The 19,483-nt window shown below is 31.5% G+C and overlaps 1 protein-coding gene across 2 annotated transcripts; it reads left to right on the forward strand.

The window, feature by feature from the left end:
* The first annotated feature begins 237 nt into the window (after positions 1 to 237).
* LOC127711130 (uncharacterized) lies at positions 238 to 17,211 on the forward strand. Of its 2 annotated transcripts, none has more exons than XM_052217081.1 (7): positions 238 to 593; positions 2,315 to 2,503; positions 3,625 to 3,720; positions 4,398 to 5,191; positions 5,548 to 5,746; positions 13,132 to 13,242; positions 15,001 to 17,211. In XM_052217081.1, the coding sequence occupies exons 1-7, from the start codon at positions 413 to 415 to the stop codon at positions 15,768 to 15,770; spliced, it is 2,340 nt and encodes a 779-aa protein (XP_052073041.1). In that variant the 5' UTR covers positions 238 to 412; the 3' UTR covers positions 15,771 to 17,211. The 2 variants fall into 2 exon arrangements, with proteins under 2 accessions (XP_052073041.1, XP_052073042.1); XM_052217082.1 differs by lacking the exon at positions 238 to 593 and adding an exon at positions 1,074 to 1,459.
* Positions 17,212 to 19,483: the final 2,272 nt, after the last annotated feature.

A 19,483-nucleotide genomic window follows, 5' to 3' on the forward strand; every position in this document is an offset into this window, starting at 1 on the left:
CTTTCTACCGGAAACTCGAAATTCTTCAGCGTCGATCAACCGGAAAATGTAAATATCAACACAGCAACGATATGAAATGGTATTTTTAAAATTTAAAAAGGGTAAATTTTCGACAAACAAATTAATAAGCAAATCTGCGTCGTTTATGAAAATCAGACATCAGAAAAGTCAGAGTAATTCAAATTTGGCATCTGGAATAAGAGAGGAACACGATTATTGTGTTACTGTTGGTGACAATTTAAATGTTATAAAACCTGTATCAAATATCGCCGGAGGCAGAAGTGATGAAGAAGATGAACTTATATATGATAGAACTGATATACTACCAGACAACCTAGTTCCTTTAAATTTTTGTAGATTTATTATTGAAATTGATCTGATTATTCAAGGCCTTGAGTCATGTTCAAATTGTATGAAACCCCTTCATCTGAAGGATTCATTAGGTGTTTTACCAAGAGGGTTAGGAGGATGGCTTTACATAGAATGTAAGCAATGTATTCGAGTTAAGAAAATCCCACTGTCAAAGCGTCATTTTACAACACCGAGCAAAAGGGGTCCAGGAGTTTTTGATGTAAACACCAAAATTGCAACAGGTACATGAATGGCACTCTGAAAAATTATAACTGTATTTTTGTGTTACTTTTTCATTTTTGTTATATATGTGATCAATAAATGATTTTTTTTCTTCAGGTTTAATTCAGTCATGATTTGAAGATAGAAAAATATTAACATGCATATACATGTAACCCTTTTCTTGGTGGGTCATGGAGAAATTTGGCTTAAACAGTTACCCCATTGTAAATTGTGTTTGACATAAATCTGTTTTAAAGTCCTTAAAATGCAGTACTGTTATATACATGTATGACATTGACAGCCAAAAAGGAAAGGGATATCAGAAATTGATTTTGGTGAACTGATTAAAATGATGCATGTACAATAAAAACAACATAAATAAAGTGGATGTAAGCAATTAAAGGCAACCATAATACCTTCAACAAGGAGAAAAATTGATGTCATGGCATAGTCAGCTATTTAATACCTGACATGAAAAATATAAGACAATTCATTTATGAAGACTATAGACAGACTAATTTAAAACCAAGAAATTGATGAAAAACCTATATGACAGACATGAACCAACAACAACCACTGAACTTGATTGTACAGTCTCCTGACTTGGGACAAGCACATTAAGAATGCTGATGGGTTAATGAGTTCGTGAGTGCTCAATTCCCCTAACAGCTAGGACTGTGCATTGTGAAAGAAACTAGTAAATCAGTTGATTTTCTTTCCTTGCCATGCTGGTTTCCGTGTCAAATGGTGGAATCTGAAGAGAATAGTTTACCATTTGTTTAATCTGTAATTTTAAATTGAACTGATGGAAACCTGAAGAGAATGATGTACAATATGTTTTGCATGGACATTTCAGAGAAGACTGTTGATTGTTTTATTTTCATTGGTAAGCATTTTTTGAGATCAGTACATGATATATTTAAACTAGTGTCAAAGATTAAATAATGTAAAATATTTTGTAGATACAGAAGTGCTGTCTACTTAATTAAGGACTGCTTACTAAATTGTTAATTACAATCAGCTTGTTTATTTATGTCAACTGTTTGTAATTCTTTGTTATTAAGCAGCTCCTATAAACACTTTATAAAATTGGAATGGCTCCATGTGTGGCAAAAATTGTTTGATAAATTTGGTAAAGTATAAATAATATAATAAACAATAACCATGCATAATTACAGCTATTTCATGTACTGATGTCAGAGGTCTTCCAGATTTGTGTTAATTTCATTATACTTTTTCTTTTTCCTATATTTAAAATTTTAAAACACAGACATATTGAAAGAAACATATATGGGTTTGAAATTACAAATTTTAGTAAGATCAGCATAGGAGTTTATATATATATATCTATTAATAAGATTTGTATTGAAAATAAATTAATATTAAACATGTTAAATTACTTGTACACTTTACTCACAAGTTAAACTATTTTTTAAATATAAACCTACTAAATACACTATATACATGTACTTAACATACACAAATTATAATTTATTATATACATGTATTAACTTACATGTACTTTACACTAAGTCTATACACACACCTTATACTTTTTTATACATTTGTTTGCAATACACTTCATGTATATACACAAGTTATACTACTTTTTTGTCATCAGAAGAAGCATTATCAGTGATCTTTAAATCAAATATTTATTGCTGGTACTAAGGAAGTTTGTACTTTAATTCATTTTTAACATGTTTGATACAAATCAATGCAATAATTTCATTTTCAACAGGAATGCTTCACGTAGGCCTTGGTGAGACCCAACTTAGTAATCTGTTGGCTTCGGTGAATCTTCACTATTTGAGCGTATCTGGGTTAAAGACGAGAGAAGAAGAAGTTGGGGCAGCATTGGATTCATATGCTGAAGAGTCCATGATAAAATATCTAAATATAGAGTCTAATTTACAGGAAAATACTCATGGTTTGTTGTAACTTAGGCATGTTTTTTTGCTCGTTATTCATGGTAATTATCGAGTTTTACAAACTGTCCAGAAATTCTTAAACTATATCATGTCATCTAAGTAGTGGGTAGGAGGCCAATCAGCATCAATTATTAACTTTTGACCCTTACCGTCAATATACACATATTATTTTGGGGTCCTCTTTACAAAAGTGCCAGGTGTAAATTGCAGATTAAAAACAATATAAAAAAAAAAAATATATTATAATTGCCAATGAGACAACTCTCCTCAAGAGACCAAATGACACAGAAATAATAGGTCACAATATGGCCTTTAACAATGAGCAAAGCCCATACCACATTATCAGCTAAGAAAGGCCTTGAAATGACAATGTAAAACAATTCAAACAAGAACAGTGGCAGATCTAGAAATTTTCATAAGTGGGGCCCACTGACGACATAAAAGGGGACCCACTTCATTCATGATTCAGTGATTCCCTATAAAATCAACCAATTTTTTACCAGAAAAAGGGGGCCAAGGCCCCCTAAGCCCCCCTCAGTAATTCCCTATATAATCAACCAATTTTTACCAGAAAAAGGGGGCCTAAGCCCCCCTCTTAATCCGCCTCTGAAGAAAACTAACAGCCTAATTTATGTACAAAAAAATGAACGAAAAACAAAAATGTAACACCTAAACAAACAACAACCACTGAATGTAAGGCTCCTAATATGGGACAGGCACATACATACAGAATGTGGTGGGTTTTAACATGTTAGCGGGATCCCAACCCTCCCCTAACCTGGGACAGTGACAGTGGTATAACATAACAATATAAGAACAAGTGGTGTAACAGTACAATATAAGAACGAGGTATAAAAATCAGTTGAAAAAGACTTAACTCATCAGATTGATAAAAATACAAATATATATTTACATTGTCTGAAATATAAAATTTATTTGTACTCTCTACAAAAGCCAGAAAAGCTTAAAAAAGTCTCACTTTTAGTCCAGTTTATACAGCTCATACAAGTTATTTATATTTTTTCTCATAATGTACGAAGTAAATATTGTATATAACTTGGGATCAATTTGCTATTCTCTGCAATTTTTTGTATACATGTTTTTTTTATTTTATCAATAGATTCTGATGACAATGGAGAAAACAAAGGGATTGCAGTTTCCACTGATACCTGTTGGCAAAAAAAAGGCTCCGGGAAATCCTATAATAGTTTGTCTGGTATAGTAATACAATTAACACTATATAAATTAGTATTTGTTATGTTTAAAAAATTGAAGAATATTATTTTGAAGTATCAATTGATGTTCAACTCAAATAATAAGTTTTACACAAATTTTTAGTCATGCTTTGAGATAGTAATTTGATGATTGGTATATAGTCTTATCATGACAAGTTACAGATCAAGTTCAGTTTTGGTTTGGTCTAATGATTTTGTAGAGAGTTATGGTCCTTGTACTTAGGAAATTCATTCACTTAATCAGTTTTCCTCATCTTTTCTTCTTGCTTGAAGATATCTATTTGAAAATTGGTATATAGTTTTATCATGACAAGTTAAATATCAAGTTCGAATTAAGTTCCAGGCTGATTATTTTGTGCAGAGTTATGGTCCTTGGACATAAAAAAATTCACTCAGATAATAAATGTTCAAAATTTTTTTGTTTATCTGTTTTGAATACAATGACTTGATATTTGTTATATAGTTTACACAATGACAAGTTATAGTTCTGGTTAACATTTTGTTCTAGTACAATGTAATTTTAATCTGTTAGGGGACTATGTATTGCCAGGAAATGCTCACAGAATGCTTGTTATTATCCTATTGATAACATGCACAAAATATATCATGTTTCTATACTAACAACATTAAATCTTTTGATATGTTATGCATGTTTTAGGATGTGCATCACTGATTGGACAGAAGACCGGGAAGGTATTGAATGTAAAAATAAAATCAAAAAATTGCAGGACTTGTGATGTTGCCAAAAGAAAAGGTATAGTTCCAAAAGAGCACAAATGCAGCAAAAACCATACAGGCTCATCTAAAGGCATGGAGCCAGCTTTAGTGGTTGATATGATAAAAGATGTAATAAATAAGGGTGTCGATATTAAAGAAATTGCTGGTGATGATGACACTACAGGTTTTCAAAGGGCACAAAACGTTCTTAAAATAAAACTTAAGAAAAGATCGGACAAAAACCATATCAAGAAAAACATCTCAAAACAGTTATATGCAATAAAAAAGAATTACAAAGAATTGTCACAAAGGGTCATCAATTACATCATGCAGAATTTTTCATACATGGTTGCGCAAAATAAAAAAAACACAGAAGGTGTAACAACTGGCTTGAAAGCAATGGTAGGACATATTTTTGGTGACCATAGCTTCTGTAATACCAAGTGGTGTGTCTTCCTTGAACACCCTTTGGCAAAATTTAGTAAGTTACCATACGGCAAACCACTTCAAAATCCAGAGCTGAGGAAGGAACTAGATAGAATTTTTATTAAAAAATTATCAATTCAAGCAGAAAAACTTGCAAATCTTGCTAGCACTCAAACAAATGAAAATCTCAACCAAATGTTAGCAACAAAAGCACCTAAATATAAACATTATTCTGCATCTAACAGTCTCAGTTACAGGTTTAGTGCAACAGTGGCACAGAAAAATGAAGGCCACAGATATGTGCATGAGGTAATTAAATGAACTATTTAGAACAACATCTGTAATTCTTTATTAAATTTTTCTTAAGTTGTATCCAGACTTTGACAGAACCACAACATCACATTCACATAAACATGGTAAACCCAAGGTTTCAGAAATTCATGAAATTTGCTACCCATCAAAATAAATGAATCCTCAATATTATAATATTTTAATAATATTTATGTAGAGTCGGCAAGGTATACAAACAGAGACATATATCGACTTCAAATTTTAGTCATAACATTTCAGTCAGTGAGTGTGTACAATATTAAGATTAAAGTTAAGAATGGCACATGTATACTGTTGTAATTATTAAATATTTTTTCTGACATGCATTTTAACAGGTTCATGAATCAATGGGGCTCTCACCAGGCAATTTTACCATAAAGCGTGCTACCTTCATGGATAAGATCAGAAGAAAGTACAGTAAATTACAGAAGACGAGGAAATATAAAAGGAGAAGAATTGAGCTAAAGTCGGAAAAATGTAACAGCAATGGTATAGCAGAAGTTCTAGAGGGAACAACTTATGAAACCAATATTGGTACATGCATCTTCTTTCTGTTTTTATACGACCGCAAAAAAATTTTTTTGGTCGTATATTGGTATGATGTTGGCGTCGTCGTTGTTGTCCGGCGTCGTCCGAAGACACATTGGTTTTCGCACTCTAACTTTAGTTTAAGTGAATGGATCTCTATGAAATTTTACCACAAGGTTGATTTTGGGGGTTATGGTACCAACAGTAAAGGAATTAGGTGCCAAAAATAAGCATTTTTATACAACCGCAAACAAATTTTGTGGTCGTATATTGGTATGATGTTGGCGTCGTCGTCCGAAGACACATTGGTTTTCGCACTCTAACTTTAGTTTAAGTAAATGGATCTTTTTGAAATTTGACCATAAGGTTAAATACCACAAAAGGAAGGTTGGGATTGATTTTGGGGGTTATGGTTCCAACAGTTAAGGAATTAGGGGCCAAAATGGGGCCAAAAATAAGCATTTTCTAGTTTCCAGACAATAACTGTGGAATGGTGTATGGATCTCTCTGAAATTATACTACAAGTTTCCATACCACAAAGGGATGGTTAGGATTTGCTTTGGGGGGGGTTATGGCTCAAACCGTTTAGGAATTAGGGGCAAAAAAGGGGGAAAAACAAGGTTGTCCTGGTTAATGGACAAATACTTTAGTACAAAACATAATTTAAAGCAGTGTAAGGGAGATAAATCAAATACATCATTGAAATTATCTCCCTTACACTGCTTTTAAATTATGTATAAAGTAATGGTTAATGAACAATAAAGATAATTCAAAACAGTGTAAGGGAGGTAATCCAAATACAACGTTTTGGTTACTTCCCTTACACTGCTTTTAAATTATGTTTAAAGAAATGCATATTTATAAAGGAAGACCAGTAAAAATATCTGCAAATGTTGCATCTTTTTTTTTTACAAAAAAATCCATATGAAAGATTTGACACTATATTTTTAATTCTATTATAAAATAGATTAAGTTAGCACTATGGTAAATTTAAATGGGTAATTATGGTTGCCAACTCCATTGGAAATTTGAATTGAGATTATGACCATATCTTGAGGGAAAGAATTTTTTGGGGGAAAAAAGGGGGGGGGATATAAGAAATTGTGGGGGGTCAATTTTTATACGACCGCAAAAATTAAAAATTTTTTGGTCGTATATTGGTATGACGTTGGCGTCGTCGTCGTCGTCGTTGTCGTCGTCGTCGTCGTCGTCGTCGTCGTCGTCCGGCGTCGTCCGAAGACACATTGGTTTTCGCACTCTAACTTTAGTTTAAGTGAATGGATCTCCATGAAATTTCACCATAAGGTTCAATACCACAAAAGGAAGGTTGGGATTGATTTTGGGGGTTATGGTACCAACAGTTAAGGAATTAGGGGCCAAAAAGGGGCCAAAAATAAGCATTTTTGTAACTTTCAGACAATAACTTGTGTGTAAGTGTATGGATCTCTCTGACATTGTACCACAAGGTTCCATATCACAAAGGGAAGGCTGTAATTGATTTTGGGGGTAATTGCCTCAAAATTTTAGGAATTAGGGGCCAAAAAAGGGGCAAAAAACAAGCATTTTTCTAGTTTCATGACAATAACTTGTGTGTAAGTGTTTGGATATTTCTGAAATTGTACTACAAGGTTCCATATCACAAAGGGAAAGCTGGAATTGAGTTTGGGGGTAATTGCCCGAAACGTTTAGGAATTGGGGGCCAAAAAGGGGCCAAAAATAAGCATTTTTCTAGTTTCCAGACAATAACTTGTGTTCAAGTGTATGGATCTCTCTGAAATTGTACTGCAAGGTACCATACCACAAAGGGAAGGCTGGGATTGAGTTTGGGGGTGATGAATCATAAGGGGGTTCAAAAAATTTGGGGGGGGGGATTTTTTTTTTTTTTTTTTTCTTTTTTTCCTTTTTTTTACTTTTAAAATTTTCCATTTTAAGTTGGTTATTTCTGATTTATATTTAAAAGCAAATAATAATGATATGGTAGGAGATACACACCAAACAGGATGTGTAAATTATTATATAATAAGTATTGTGCAATAGCAAGAAATTTTCAATTGCACAGTATTGCACAATAGCAAGAAATCTTCAATTGCACAGTATTGCGCAATAGCAAGAAATCTTCAATTTAACAGTATTGCGCAATAGCAAGAAATATCCAATAGCACAATATTGCGCAATAGCAAGAACTTGTCAATTGTACAGTATTGCGCAATAGCAAGAAATATTCAATTGCACAGTATTGTGCAAAAGAAGATACTTCGTATAAATTGCTTATTTCTTGATCAATTTCAATGGGGTTTTATTCTTGAATTCTTGGGGTTCTTTAATATGCTGAATCTAACCGTGTATTAAGTTTTTAGATTTTGGGCCCCGTTTTTAAATTGGTCCACATTGAGGTCCAAAGGGTCCAAAATTAAACTTTGTTTGATTTCATCAAAAATTGAATTATTGGGGTTCTTTGATATGCCAAATCTAACCGTGTATTTAGATTTTTAATTTTGGGTCCTGTTTTTTAAATTTGTCTACATTAAGGTCCAAAGGGTCCAAAATTAAACTTAGTTTGATTTTAACAAAAATTGAATTCTTAGGGTTCTTTGATATGCTGAATCTAAACATGTGTTTAGATTTTTGATTATGGGACCAGTTTTCAAGTTGGTCCAAGTTGGGGTCCAAAATTAAACTTTGTTTGATTTCAACAAAAATTGAATATATGGGGTTCTTTGATATGCTGAATCTAAACATGTATTTAGATTTTAGATTTTTGGCCCAGTTTTCAAGTTGGTCCAAATTGGGGTCCAAAATTGAACTTTGTTTGATTTCAACAAAAATTGAATATATGGGGTTCTTTGATATGCTGAATCTTACCAAGTATTTAGATTTTTTATTTGTGGGCCCGCTATCAAATTGGTTCATATTGAGGTCAAAAGGGTCCAAAATTAAACTTTGTTTGATTTCATCAAAAATTGAATTATTGGGGTTCTTTGATATGCCAAATCTAACCGTGTATTTAGATTTTTAATTTTGGGTCCTGTTTTTCAAATTGGTCTACATTAAGGTCCAAAGGGTCCAAAATTAAACTTAGTTTGATTTTAACAAAAATTGAATTTTTGGGGTTCTTTGATATGCTGAATCTAAACATGTGTTTAGATTTTTGATTATGGGACCAGTTTTCAAGTTGGTCCAAGTTGGGGTCCAAAATTAAACTTTGTTTGATTTCAACAAAAATTGAATATATGGGGTTCTTTGATATGCTGAATCTAAACATGTATTTAGATTTTAGATTTTTGGCCCAGTTTTCAAGATGGTCCAAATTGGGGTCCAAAATTAAACTTTGTTTGATTTCAACAAAAATTGAATATATGGGGTTCTTTGATATGCTGAATCTTACCATGTATTTAGACTTTTTATTTGTGGGCCCGCTATCAAATTGGTTCATATTGAGGTCAAAAGGGTCCAAAATTAAACTTTGTTTGATTTCATCAAAAATTGAATTATTGGGGTTCTTTGATATGCCAAATCTAACTGTGTTTTTAGATTTTTAATTTAGGGTCCCGTTTTTTAAATTTGTCTACATTAAGGTCCAAAGGGTCCAAAATTAAACTTAGTTTGATTTTAACAAAAATTGAATTCTTTTGGTACTTTGATATGCTGAATCTAAACATGTGTTTAGATTTTTGATTATGGGACCAGTTTTCAAGTTTGTCCAAGTTGGGGTCCAAAATTAAACTTTGTTTGATTTCAACAAAAATTGAATATATGAGGTTCTTTGATATGCTGATTCTAACCATGTATTTTGATTTTGGACATTGGACCATAATAGGTAAATTAAAAAAATTGAAGTTCTTAGACCACATTCTTTCTGTGTCAGAAACCTATGCTGTGTCAAATATTTAATCACAATCCAAATTCAGAGCTGTATCAAGCTTGAATGTTGTGTCCATACTTGCCCCAACTGTTCAGGGTTCGACCTCTGCGGTCGTATCAAGCTGCGCCCAGCGAAGCATTTTATTCTCATTTCAGATTTCAGAAATTAAAAAAATTATTCTTCAAATATTATTCTTTTTTCAAATTTCAAATATTGAAAAATTTCAAGAAGAAATCTTTAATTGCACAGTATGGCGCATTAGATTTGTAAAATCTTTGATCACATTTATTTATTTGTTATGCCGAATCCAACAGTGTATTTAGATTTTTAATTTTGGGTCCAGTTTTCAAATTGGTCTACATTAAGGTCCAAAGGGTCCAAAATTAAACTTTGTTTGATTTTAGCAAAAATTGAATATATGAGGTTCTTTGATATGCTGAATCTAAACATGTATTTAGATTTTTGATTTTTGGCCCAGTTTTCAAGTTGGTCCAAATTGGGGTCCAAAATTAAACTTTGTTTGATTTCAACAGAAATTGAATATATGGGGTTCCTTTATATGCTGAATCTAACCATGTATTTAGATTTTTTATTTGTGGACCCCGTTATCAAATTGGTTCATATTGAGGTCAAAAGGGTCCAAAATTAAACTTTGTTTGATTTCATCTAAAATTGAATTATTGGGGTTCTTTGATATTCCAAATCTAACCGTGTATTTAGATTTTTAATTTTGGGTCCTGTTTTTTAAATTGGTCTACATTAAGGTCCAAAGGGTCCAAAATTAAACTTAGTTTGATTTTAACAAAAATTGAATTCTTGGGGTTCTTTGATATGCTGAATCTAAACATGTGTTTAGATTTTTGATTATGGGCCCAGTTTTCAAGTTGGTCCAAGATAGGGTCCAGTATTTAAACTTTGTTTGATTTAAACAAAAATTGAATATATGGGGTTCTTTGATATGCTGAATCTATACATGTATTTAGATTTTTGATTATGGGCCCAGTTTTCAAGTTGGTCCAAATTGGGGTCCAAAATTAAACTTTGTTTGATTTCAACAAAAATTGAATATATGAGGTTCTTTGATATGCTGAATCTAACCATGTATTTAGATTTTTTATTTGTAGGCCCCACTATCCAATTGGTTCATATTGAGGTCAAAAGGGTCCAAAATTAAACTTTGTTTGATTTCATCAAAAATTGAATTATTGGGGTTCTTTGATATGCCAAATCTAACCGTGTTTTTAGATTTTTAATTTGAGTCCCGTTTTTTAAATTGGTCTTCATTGAGGTCCAAAGGGTCCAAAATTAAACTTAGTTTGATTTCAACAAAAATTGAATTCTTGGGGTTCTTTGATATGCTGAATCTAAACATGTGTTTAGATTTTTGATTATGGGCCCAGTTTTCAAGTTGGTCCAAGTTGGGGTCCAAAATTAAACTTTTTTTGATTTCAACAAAAATTGAATATATGGGGTTCTTTGATATGCTGAATCTAACCATGAATTTAGATTTTTTATTTGTGGGCCCCGCTATCAAATTGGTTCATATTGAGGTCAAAAGGGTCCAAAATTAAACTTTGTTTGATTTCATCAAAAATTGAATTATTGGGGTTCTTTGATATGCCAAATCTAACCGTGTTTTTAGATTTTTAATTTGAGTCCCGTTTTATCAATTGGTCTTCATTGAGGTCCAAAGGGTCCAAAATTAAACTTAGTTTGATTTTAACAAAAATTGAATTCTTGGGGTTCTTTGATATGCTGAATCTAAACATGTGTTTAGATTTTTGATTATGGGCCCAGTTTTCAAGTTGGTCCAAGTTGGGGTCCAAAATTAAACTTTTTTTGATTTCAACAAAAATTGAATATATGGGGTTCTTTGATATGCTGAATCTAACCATGAATTTAGATTTTTTATTTGTGGGCCCCGCTATCAAATTGGTTCATATTGAGGTCAAAAGGGTCCAAAATTAAACTTTGTTTGATTTCATCAAAAATTGAATTATTGGGGTTCTTTGATATTCCGAATCTGACCGTGTATTTAGATTCTTAATTTTTGGTTCCGTTTTCAAATTGGTCTACATGAAGGTCCAAAGGGTCCAAAATTAAACTTAGTTTGATTTTAACAAAAATTGAATTCTAAGGGTTCTTTGATATGCTGAATCTAAACATGTATTTAGATTTTTGATTATGGGCCCAGTTTTCAAGTTGGTCCAAATCGGGGCCCAAAATTAAACTTTGTTTGATTTCAATAAAAATTGAATATATGGGGTTCTTTGATATGCTGAATCTAACCATGTATTTAGATTTTTGATTTTTGGGCCCCGTCATCAACTTTGTCCACATTGAGGTCAAAAGGGTCCAAAATTGAACTTTGTTTGATTTCATAAAAAATTGAATTCTTGGGGTTCTTTGATATGCTGAATCTAACCATGTATTTAGATTTTGGATATTGGACCATAATAGGTGAATGTCCAATTTAAAATTTTCAAGTTCTTAGACCACATTCATTCTGTGTCAGAAACCTATGCTGTGTCAAATATTTAATCACAATCCAAATGCAAAGCTGTATCAAGCTTGAATGTTGTGTCCATACTTGCCCCAACTGTTCAGGGTTCGACCTCTGCGGTCGTATCAAGCTGCGCCCTGCGGAGCATTTTATTAAATATCATGTTTGACACAATTACAATACAGGAGCATGCCACTTTTCATTTAAAGCTCACCTTGCTGGATGCAATGGTGAGGTAATACCATCATTTTGCATCCATAGTCATTTTTTATTCATTCACGTTTCACATTCAGTTTTTCCTTTGAAAAGAAACTCATGCCTTACCTATCAACATATTTTAAATCAAATTTTCTCATTCATGTCACAGTTAATCCAAATAAGCCCTAGCAAACTTCTCAAAGCTTCTGGTTATAAGCCAAATATAATTCTAATACAACATCGTTTGCAACAAATATATAACAGTTTATAATTGCCAATGAGACAACTTTCCACAAGTTACAAAATGACATATAATAACTCTTTCTTTAACTATTATCCTCATTAGCACAATAAACTAAAAAAAAAATAAACCAAATGTAAAGCAATAATCAAATAACAAGAATATTTATCATGATTTAGAGTAATTTCTCGCAATTTGATTACCTGATATTGGTTTAATAAATTTCAGTACAATTTTCTATTACATAAATTGGAATTATCTCCCTTATACCATTGACATAATGAAAAAAAAACCAAGAAAAATTAGTGGTTTTAAATTCCTAATACTTATTTTTCAAATTTAAGATTAAATGTCTAAATATATTTCGTTGGTATTGTCCAAATAATTGAATATGAATATAATAATATGTAATATAACAAAATCAGGAGAAATTCTTTACACATGTGCAATTGTCCTAATATGGAATTTATTTTGTGAATAAAATTCATATCAGGTTTTGCTTTGCCTCAATGAATATGAATTTTATTCACCTGATAAATTCTTGTATTAGGACAATTACACACTGTGTAACTAATACTATTTTGTAGACATAGAGGATGATATAACTGACCAACTAGAAGAAATTCCAACTTGGAAACAGATAACAGCTGAGGAAAACTTTCCAATTATAGTATTTGATCTTGAAACTACAGGCTTGTGTATGTATTCCTATAGAGAAATTTATGTGTATCTGAGACATAATCAATCAAAATTTATTGGTGTTAACAGCTTCATTTTTACATGAAATTACATTTCTTAAAAATGTATACTTTTGCTGGCTAACAAAAATCACAAAGAATTCCAAAATATCTTTCTTTTCTCCAAAAAAATACAACATTCATAAATGTGTGTGCTTCCCATGACAATGTCACAATGATGCATGGGAAAAGAACAAAATCGTGATATTACTCATTGGGTGGTAGCTTAATAATATAATTACAAGAATTGAATGCTTCTTTTTTGTAATAGTATTGGGTATATTCTCACAATAAAATATTCTAATTATTAATTGATTCCCCAATGAATACTAAATGTGCCTAAGTCATTGCTATTACACAACAATAAAACTCTGATATACGGTATACAGAACCATCCTTGGCATTTTCAGTTGTTCCTGTTTTGAAGTTATCATAATGATTATAAAATAAGAAGATGTAGTATGGTTGCCAAATGAGACAATTCTCTACCAGAGACTAAATGGCAAAGAGGTTAACTATAGGTTATCATATAGCCTTTGACAATGGGCAATACTCATACCACACAGTCAGGTATGGAAGGCCACAAAATGACAAAACCAGAAAAAAAATAACCACCTGATTTATGTACAAAACAATTACAGAAATACAGAGGTTAATTTTATTTTTTGAAAAATTAACCCTTTTATTTCATAAATTTAAGAATAAATTCATGTACCTGATGTTCCGAAGCTGGAATTGAGTTTGGGGGTAATTGCCCAAAATGTTTAGGAATAAGGGGCCAAAAAGGGGCCAAAAATAAGCATTTTTCTAGTTTCCAGACAATAACTTGTGTTCAGGTGTATGGATCTCTCTGAAATTGTACTGCAAGGTACCATACCACAAAAGGAAGGCTGGGATTGATTTTAGGGGTAATTCCTTCAAAATTTTAGGAATTAGGGGCCATAAAAGGGCCAAAAAACAAGCATTTTTCTACTTTCAGGACAATAACTTGTGTGTAAGTGTATGGATCTTTATGAAATTGTACTGCAAGGTTCCATATCACAAAGGGAAAGCTGGGTTTGAGTTTGGGGGTAATTGCCCTAAACGTTTAGGAATTTGGGGCCAAAAAGGGGCCAAAAACAAGCATTTTTCTAGTTTCCAGACAATAACTTGTGTTCAAGTGTATGGATCTCTCTGAAATTGTACTGCAAGGTACCATACCACAAAGGGAAGGCTGGGATTGAGTTTGGGGGTGATGAATCATAAGGGGGTTCAAAAAATTTTGGGGTGATTTTTTTTTCCTTTTTTTTCTTTAAAATTTTCCATTTTAAATTGGTTATTTCTGATTTATATATAAAAGCAAATAATAATGATATGGTTTGAATAGGTAAATTAAATTTTTTAAAGTTCTTAGACCACTTTCATTCTGTGTCAGAAACCTATGCTGTGTCAAATATTTAATTACAATCCAAATTCAGTGCTGTATCAAGCTTGAATGTTGTGTCCATACTTGCCCCAACTGGTTTTCAGGGTTCGACCTCTGCAGTCGTATCAAGCTGTGCCGCAGCAGAGCATTTTATTAGCTTGTAGTTGGGTGTGAGCTAAGGGTCCATATTAAAGGACGTACTTTGATCTATAATAGTTTACTTTAATAAATTGTGACTTGGATGGACAGTTCACTCATACCTCATCTTCTTATATCTATTGAGTTTGATTAACAGATCATTTTAAAAATTTCAGCTCGTCAGTCAGATATTGTACAGATAGCAGCTTTAACTGAGAATGAAACTTTCTCAGCCTATGTTATGCCATCAAAGAAGATAACACCACAGGCATCTGATATAACAAAACTTGCATTCTTTGATGGGCAAATGTACTATGATGAAGTTCCTGTGGAAAGTTCACCACCATTTGAAGTCTTTACTAATCTTATTGCTTTTTTGTCCAAGTTTCCTTCTAAACCAACACTTGTTGGACACAATATAAAAACGTTTGACTGCCATATACTGTATAATCAATTGAATAAATTGAAGATGTGGGATGAATTTTGCCTGTATTTTAATGGGTTCATTGACACAAGAATATTGTTTAGGAGTGAATATCCAGGTCGTCAAAGTTACAAGCAGTGTGATTTAGTGTCAGATTTTTTAGGGGAAAGTTATGATGCACATAATGCTTTGTATGACTGTAAATCTTTATTTAAACTGGTGCGATCACATGGAAATTTAGCTTCTCATTTCTGTAAGTATACATTTGATGGAATGTACCCAAAATATTGCCAAAATGACTTATCTTTCAAAGCTCTTGTTGAAAATAAAGTAATGTCAAAACAATTAGCCAAAAAGGCAGCTTCAACTGGGTTGTGCAAGAAGCATTTTATTTTGTCAATTCAAAGAAATGGTATTGATGGACTGAGGGCACTTTTGTCTCAAAAAAATAGTTCAGGTGTAGTACGTGTTACAACATCAAAATCTATCATTCAGAAGGTGTATGATTTTTTTGTTATATGAAATGAAGAGTAAATTGTTTTAGATTCCATATGAATCTGATTATATATACATTGTAGAATTTAAATGGAACAATTATGGTGAATGCTACTAGAGATTAACAGAAATTTTAATCTACAGACATACTTGCTTCTGTGACCAAGCTTCTATTATATCAATTAGCAATAATTGTTATTATCAAAGAAACCTATTTCTTAGGATGCTAAATCTTTGACCTTATGGAGAATCAGGTCAATATATATAATATAAAGATTTAAATACTACATTGCACCATAAATGTTAAAGTTAATATTTGTTTGTGAGCTAAATTTTTGGATAAGAGATTAGAAAATTTTGACCGGTCCTGTAGTCTACTACGCATACCTTATTTTTTAGCAATTTGATTGATCCGTCCATGCTGAATGTCAGGAAATAGAATTTTAGTAGTAAAATTTTTTATAAAATTTTATAATGTTGTCTATAGTTCTTTAATTGTATGAAGGATTTAAAGTCAAAGATGACATTTTGTTTTACCACAGTAAGAATGATCATATTGTGTACCACACACATGTTGTGTGATCCATATTAGTGAATGTAATTTGTTAGACTTGAAAAAGACCACTTAAACTTATATCTACCTGATATATAGTTTATAACATGTTTATAATTTGTACTGTCATTGTATAATATCACTACTTATTTAAGGATTTGTGAGCTGTTGCCATCAGTTTGTGGTAATTCTTGTCTTCTGTTCACATTTCGTATCTTAATTTAGGAGGCAAATTTCAATTAATTAAAAATGGAATATTATATCTTGTTACGACACTTGTTGGTAAAATTTTATCCAAAATTAACATGATTATTAACGAAATTTGTAAAATAGATATTTTTTCAGAATGATACTATTAAATAATGACTTGTGAGAATGATTTGTTATAAAAAAATGTTTTAAAGAAAATTTATAGAAAATTTATATGAGAAAATACATGTTCATGTGAGTATCTGGTTTGTTATTTGACCAAGCTTGTACATGAAGGGTTATGATGAAGTACTGTTCTTGCATATATGTCTGTTAATATGTGCTGGAATTTATTTTGCCTTTTATCATTTTATCAAATAAAGAATTCAAACACTATGCAAAGATCAATAAGAGTTGATGTGGTTTAAATTTTATACAGGTTGCAAATATTTTTCTTTTCATTAACAAGTTTTATCAGATTTATCTTGACTGATGGTTTTTAAATTTTACTGTTCCTACTGACATTTTAGTTTTCAATATGTAATACAATAAGTGTTTGTAACAACTGTGATAAAAAAAATTACGTGACAGATAATGAAAATTGCAAATGTTAATTTGGATTCAAACATTATATATTCATATATATATATATATATATATTTACAATATGATACATAATGGACTAAATTACCAGTCTATTAATTAATAAAAATTGCTTATAGTTCATGCTTGTATTTCTTTCTGTATATTGTGCAACAGAATAAGTGCAATATTATATATGTCTTGGATACATAATACAGATCCCTTTCATCAGATTGAGCTCATGTGTTTTCTTCAATTTGTTTTAAATTTGGCATGGATGCAAAGGATAGGGAATAAAAGTCAACAAAGCCATTTGACATCTTTCTTTCTAGCAAACAAATTTTAATTTTAACCTTTTGATCTCTTTTTTACTCAAATAATGAATTTCAATTTATGTGTCTAGTAGAAGCTGCAGTTTACTGATTGACATATAGAGGACCCTTTCAAATTATTGATCAACCTGTAAAAAGAATGTGTGTTCAGCAAAATAAAAAGATGTGGTTCGATTGCCAATGTAACAACTCTCCTTTAGAGAACAAATGACGCAGAAACAGCTATTGGTAACCATCAAGTCTTCAACAATAAGCAAAGCCCATACCACATGGTCAGCCATAAGTCTTTGTTTGCTTTCTTTTGTGAAAATGTTTAAATGTATACATTAATTAAATTTGTATTGTAAAAATAAGAACGTGTGATATCTTTGACAATGAGACAACTATTCAGGCGTAGAAGTCAGCTACTATAGGTCACCTTATGGCATTTATCATTAGCAAAATGGCTTGTACTAAAATCTGTAACATGGTAAAAACGGTAAGTTGGTGACTAGTACTCAAAATATGTTTTGGTCAATTGTGCAAAAAGAGATAATAATCCTCAAAATCCACATATTGTACATCAAAATTAGCATTTTCCCTCAAAATACATGATAACGAAAACTGACATGAAAACAAGGTAAAAAGATGACAACTAGAAAACCACTTGCACATTTTTATGAGACACACGGAGAGATTGATGCACGCAGAAAAAAAAGGGGGTTGGTTGATTTATATGTAGGTAATCACTGAAGTATGACCAGTGCAGACCCCTACTTCTGGATCTTCCACTGCATGCATGCCTCTAGAGCAACTCCACTTTACGGGATCAGAAAGTTAGTTTTTACAACATATTGAAACTTTTTGACATCGGGATATGATTTTGAATGCCTAACCCTACCTGTACGTCATTGTTCAAAATTTGTGATTTTTTTTTAAACCGAAAAGAAGAATCTACAAGATCAAAATAATTGTTGGTGTATAAAACCAAGTTTTGATAACATTTTCTAAATTGTATATAAATTTGGTTGAAATTCAAGTACAAAAATTAGTTTCTCAAAATTTGTGATTTTGTGTTAAAAAAATTGGATTTTACCCAAATTTTGGTCCAGATATCTCAAAATAACTTATGGGGCATTCCTTTAATATAATTTTGCAGAGAATAACAGATTGTGAAATCAATTTAAGCAATAAAGACTTATAATTTGTACTACATAAATATGCTCAAATTTACATGTTTCTCTATGTTCTAATTTCCAAGTGCATAAATTGATTTATTTGGTTGCTATGGAGATATCATTGGTTATCATGGATTTTTGTAGTAGAAATCTGTAACACAAAAGTGTTTCAAATAATAATAAGGACCTAGAATTTACCTAATTTAGTTCTATTAGTAATGAGTATTTATATTAATCTTTTCCCGGGAAATCTGGATACAGTTATCTCCCCTTCCTGAAAATCCGAAAATATTCAAGCAAATGATGAAATATTTCTTTAAAATGCACGGTGACCCTATGTTTTTTTATTATTATTTTTTTTATCTATATCTTTGCTACAATTCTAGAGAAAATAAGAAAAATCTGTCTCATGGATTTTTTTTCTGAACTAGGGAAAATTTACAAATGCCGATTTCCCTGTAATATCTATGTAAAAAACCTCGAAAATACACAATACTTTGGATAAGGGTACTGACCAAACAAGCACGGTGACCCCTATTTTTTATTGTTTTTTTCAAAAGAGCATTTTATCAACTGCATTTACACAAAATATAAAAAAAATCTGTCTCAAGAAATATTTAGTGTTGATCCACCTTAATAATTTACCAGTTATACATAGATTTTGTCCATTGAAATCTAAAGCTTCATTCTAGACAGTATAAAAATAGAGATGTGTTGTGATTGTCTATGAGACAACTATCCATCAAAGTTCAAATGAAGTAGATGTAAGCAATTATAGGCAACAGTACGGCCTTCAATAATGAGAATAACCCATACTGTATAGTGTTTACTATCACCCCAAATGGAGTGGGGGTTAACTGGTTTACATCTTTAGTATGTGGGTCTGTCCAGTTCATCCGTAACATTTCAATCTGTTGAATATTTCTC

This window comes from Mytilus californianus, unplaced genomic scaffold, assembly GCF_021869535.1.
Source record: "Mytilus californianus isolate M0D057914Y unplaced genomic scaffold, xbMytCali1.0.p SCAF_8, whole genome shotgun sequence".
NCBI lineage: Eukaryota > Metazoa > Mollusca > Bivalvia > Mytilida > Mytilidae > Mytilus > Mytilus californianus.

Excerpts from the sequence above, each read along its gene's own strand:
- LOC127711130 (XM_052217081.1), top strand. The coding sequence starts at position 413 with ATGAAACCCCTTCATCTGAAGGATTCATTAGGTGTTTTACCAAGAGGG. Across the intron at positions 5,192-5,547 it reads GCCACAGATATGTGCATGAG|GTTCATGAATCAATGGGGCT; the intron begins GTAATTAAATGA and ends GCATTTTAACAG. Across the intron at positions 13,243-15,000 it reads TCTTGAAACTACAGGCTTGT|CTCGTCAGTCAGATATTGTA; the intron begins GTATGTATTCCT and ends TAAAAATTTCAG.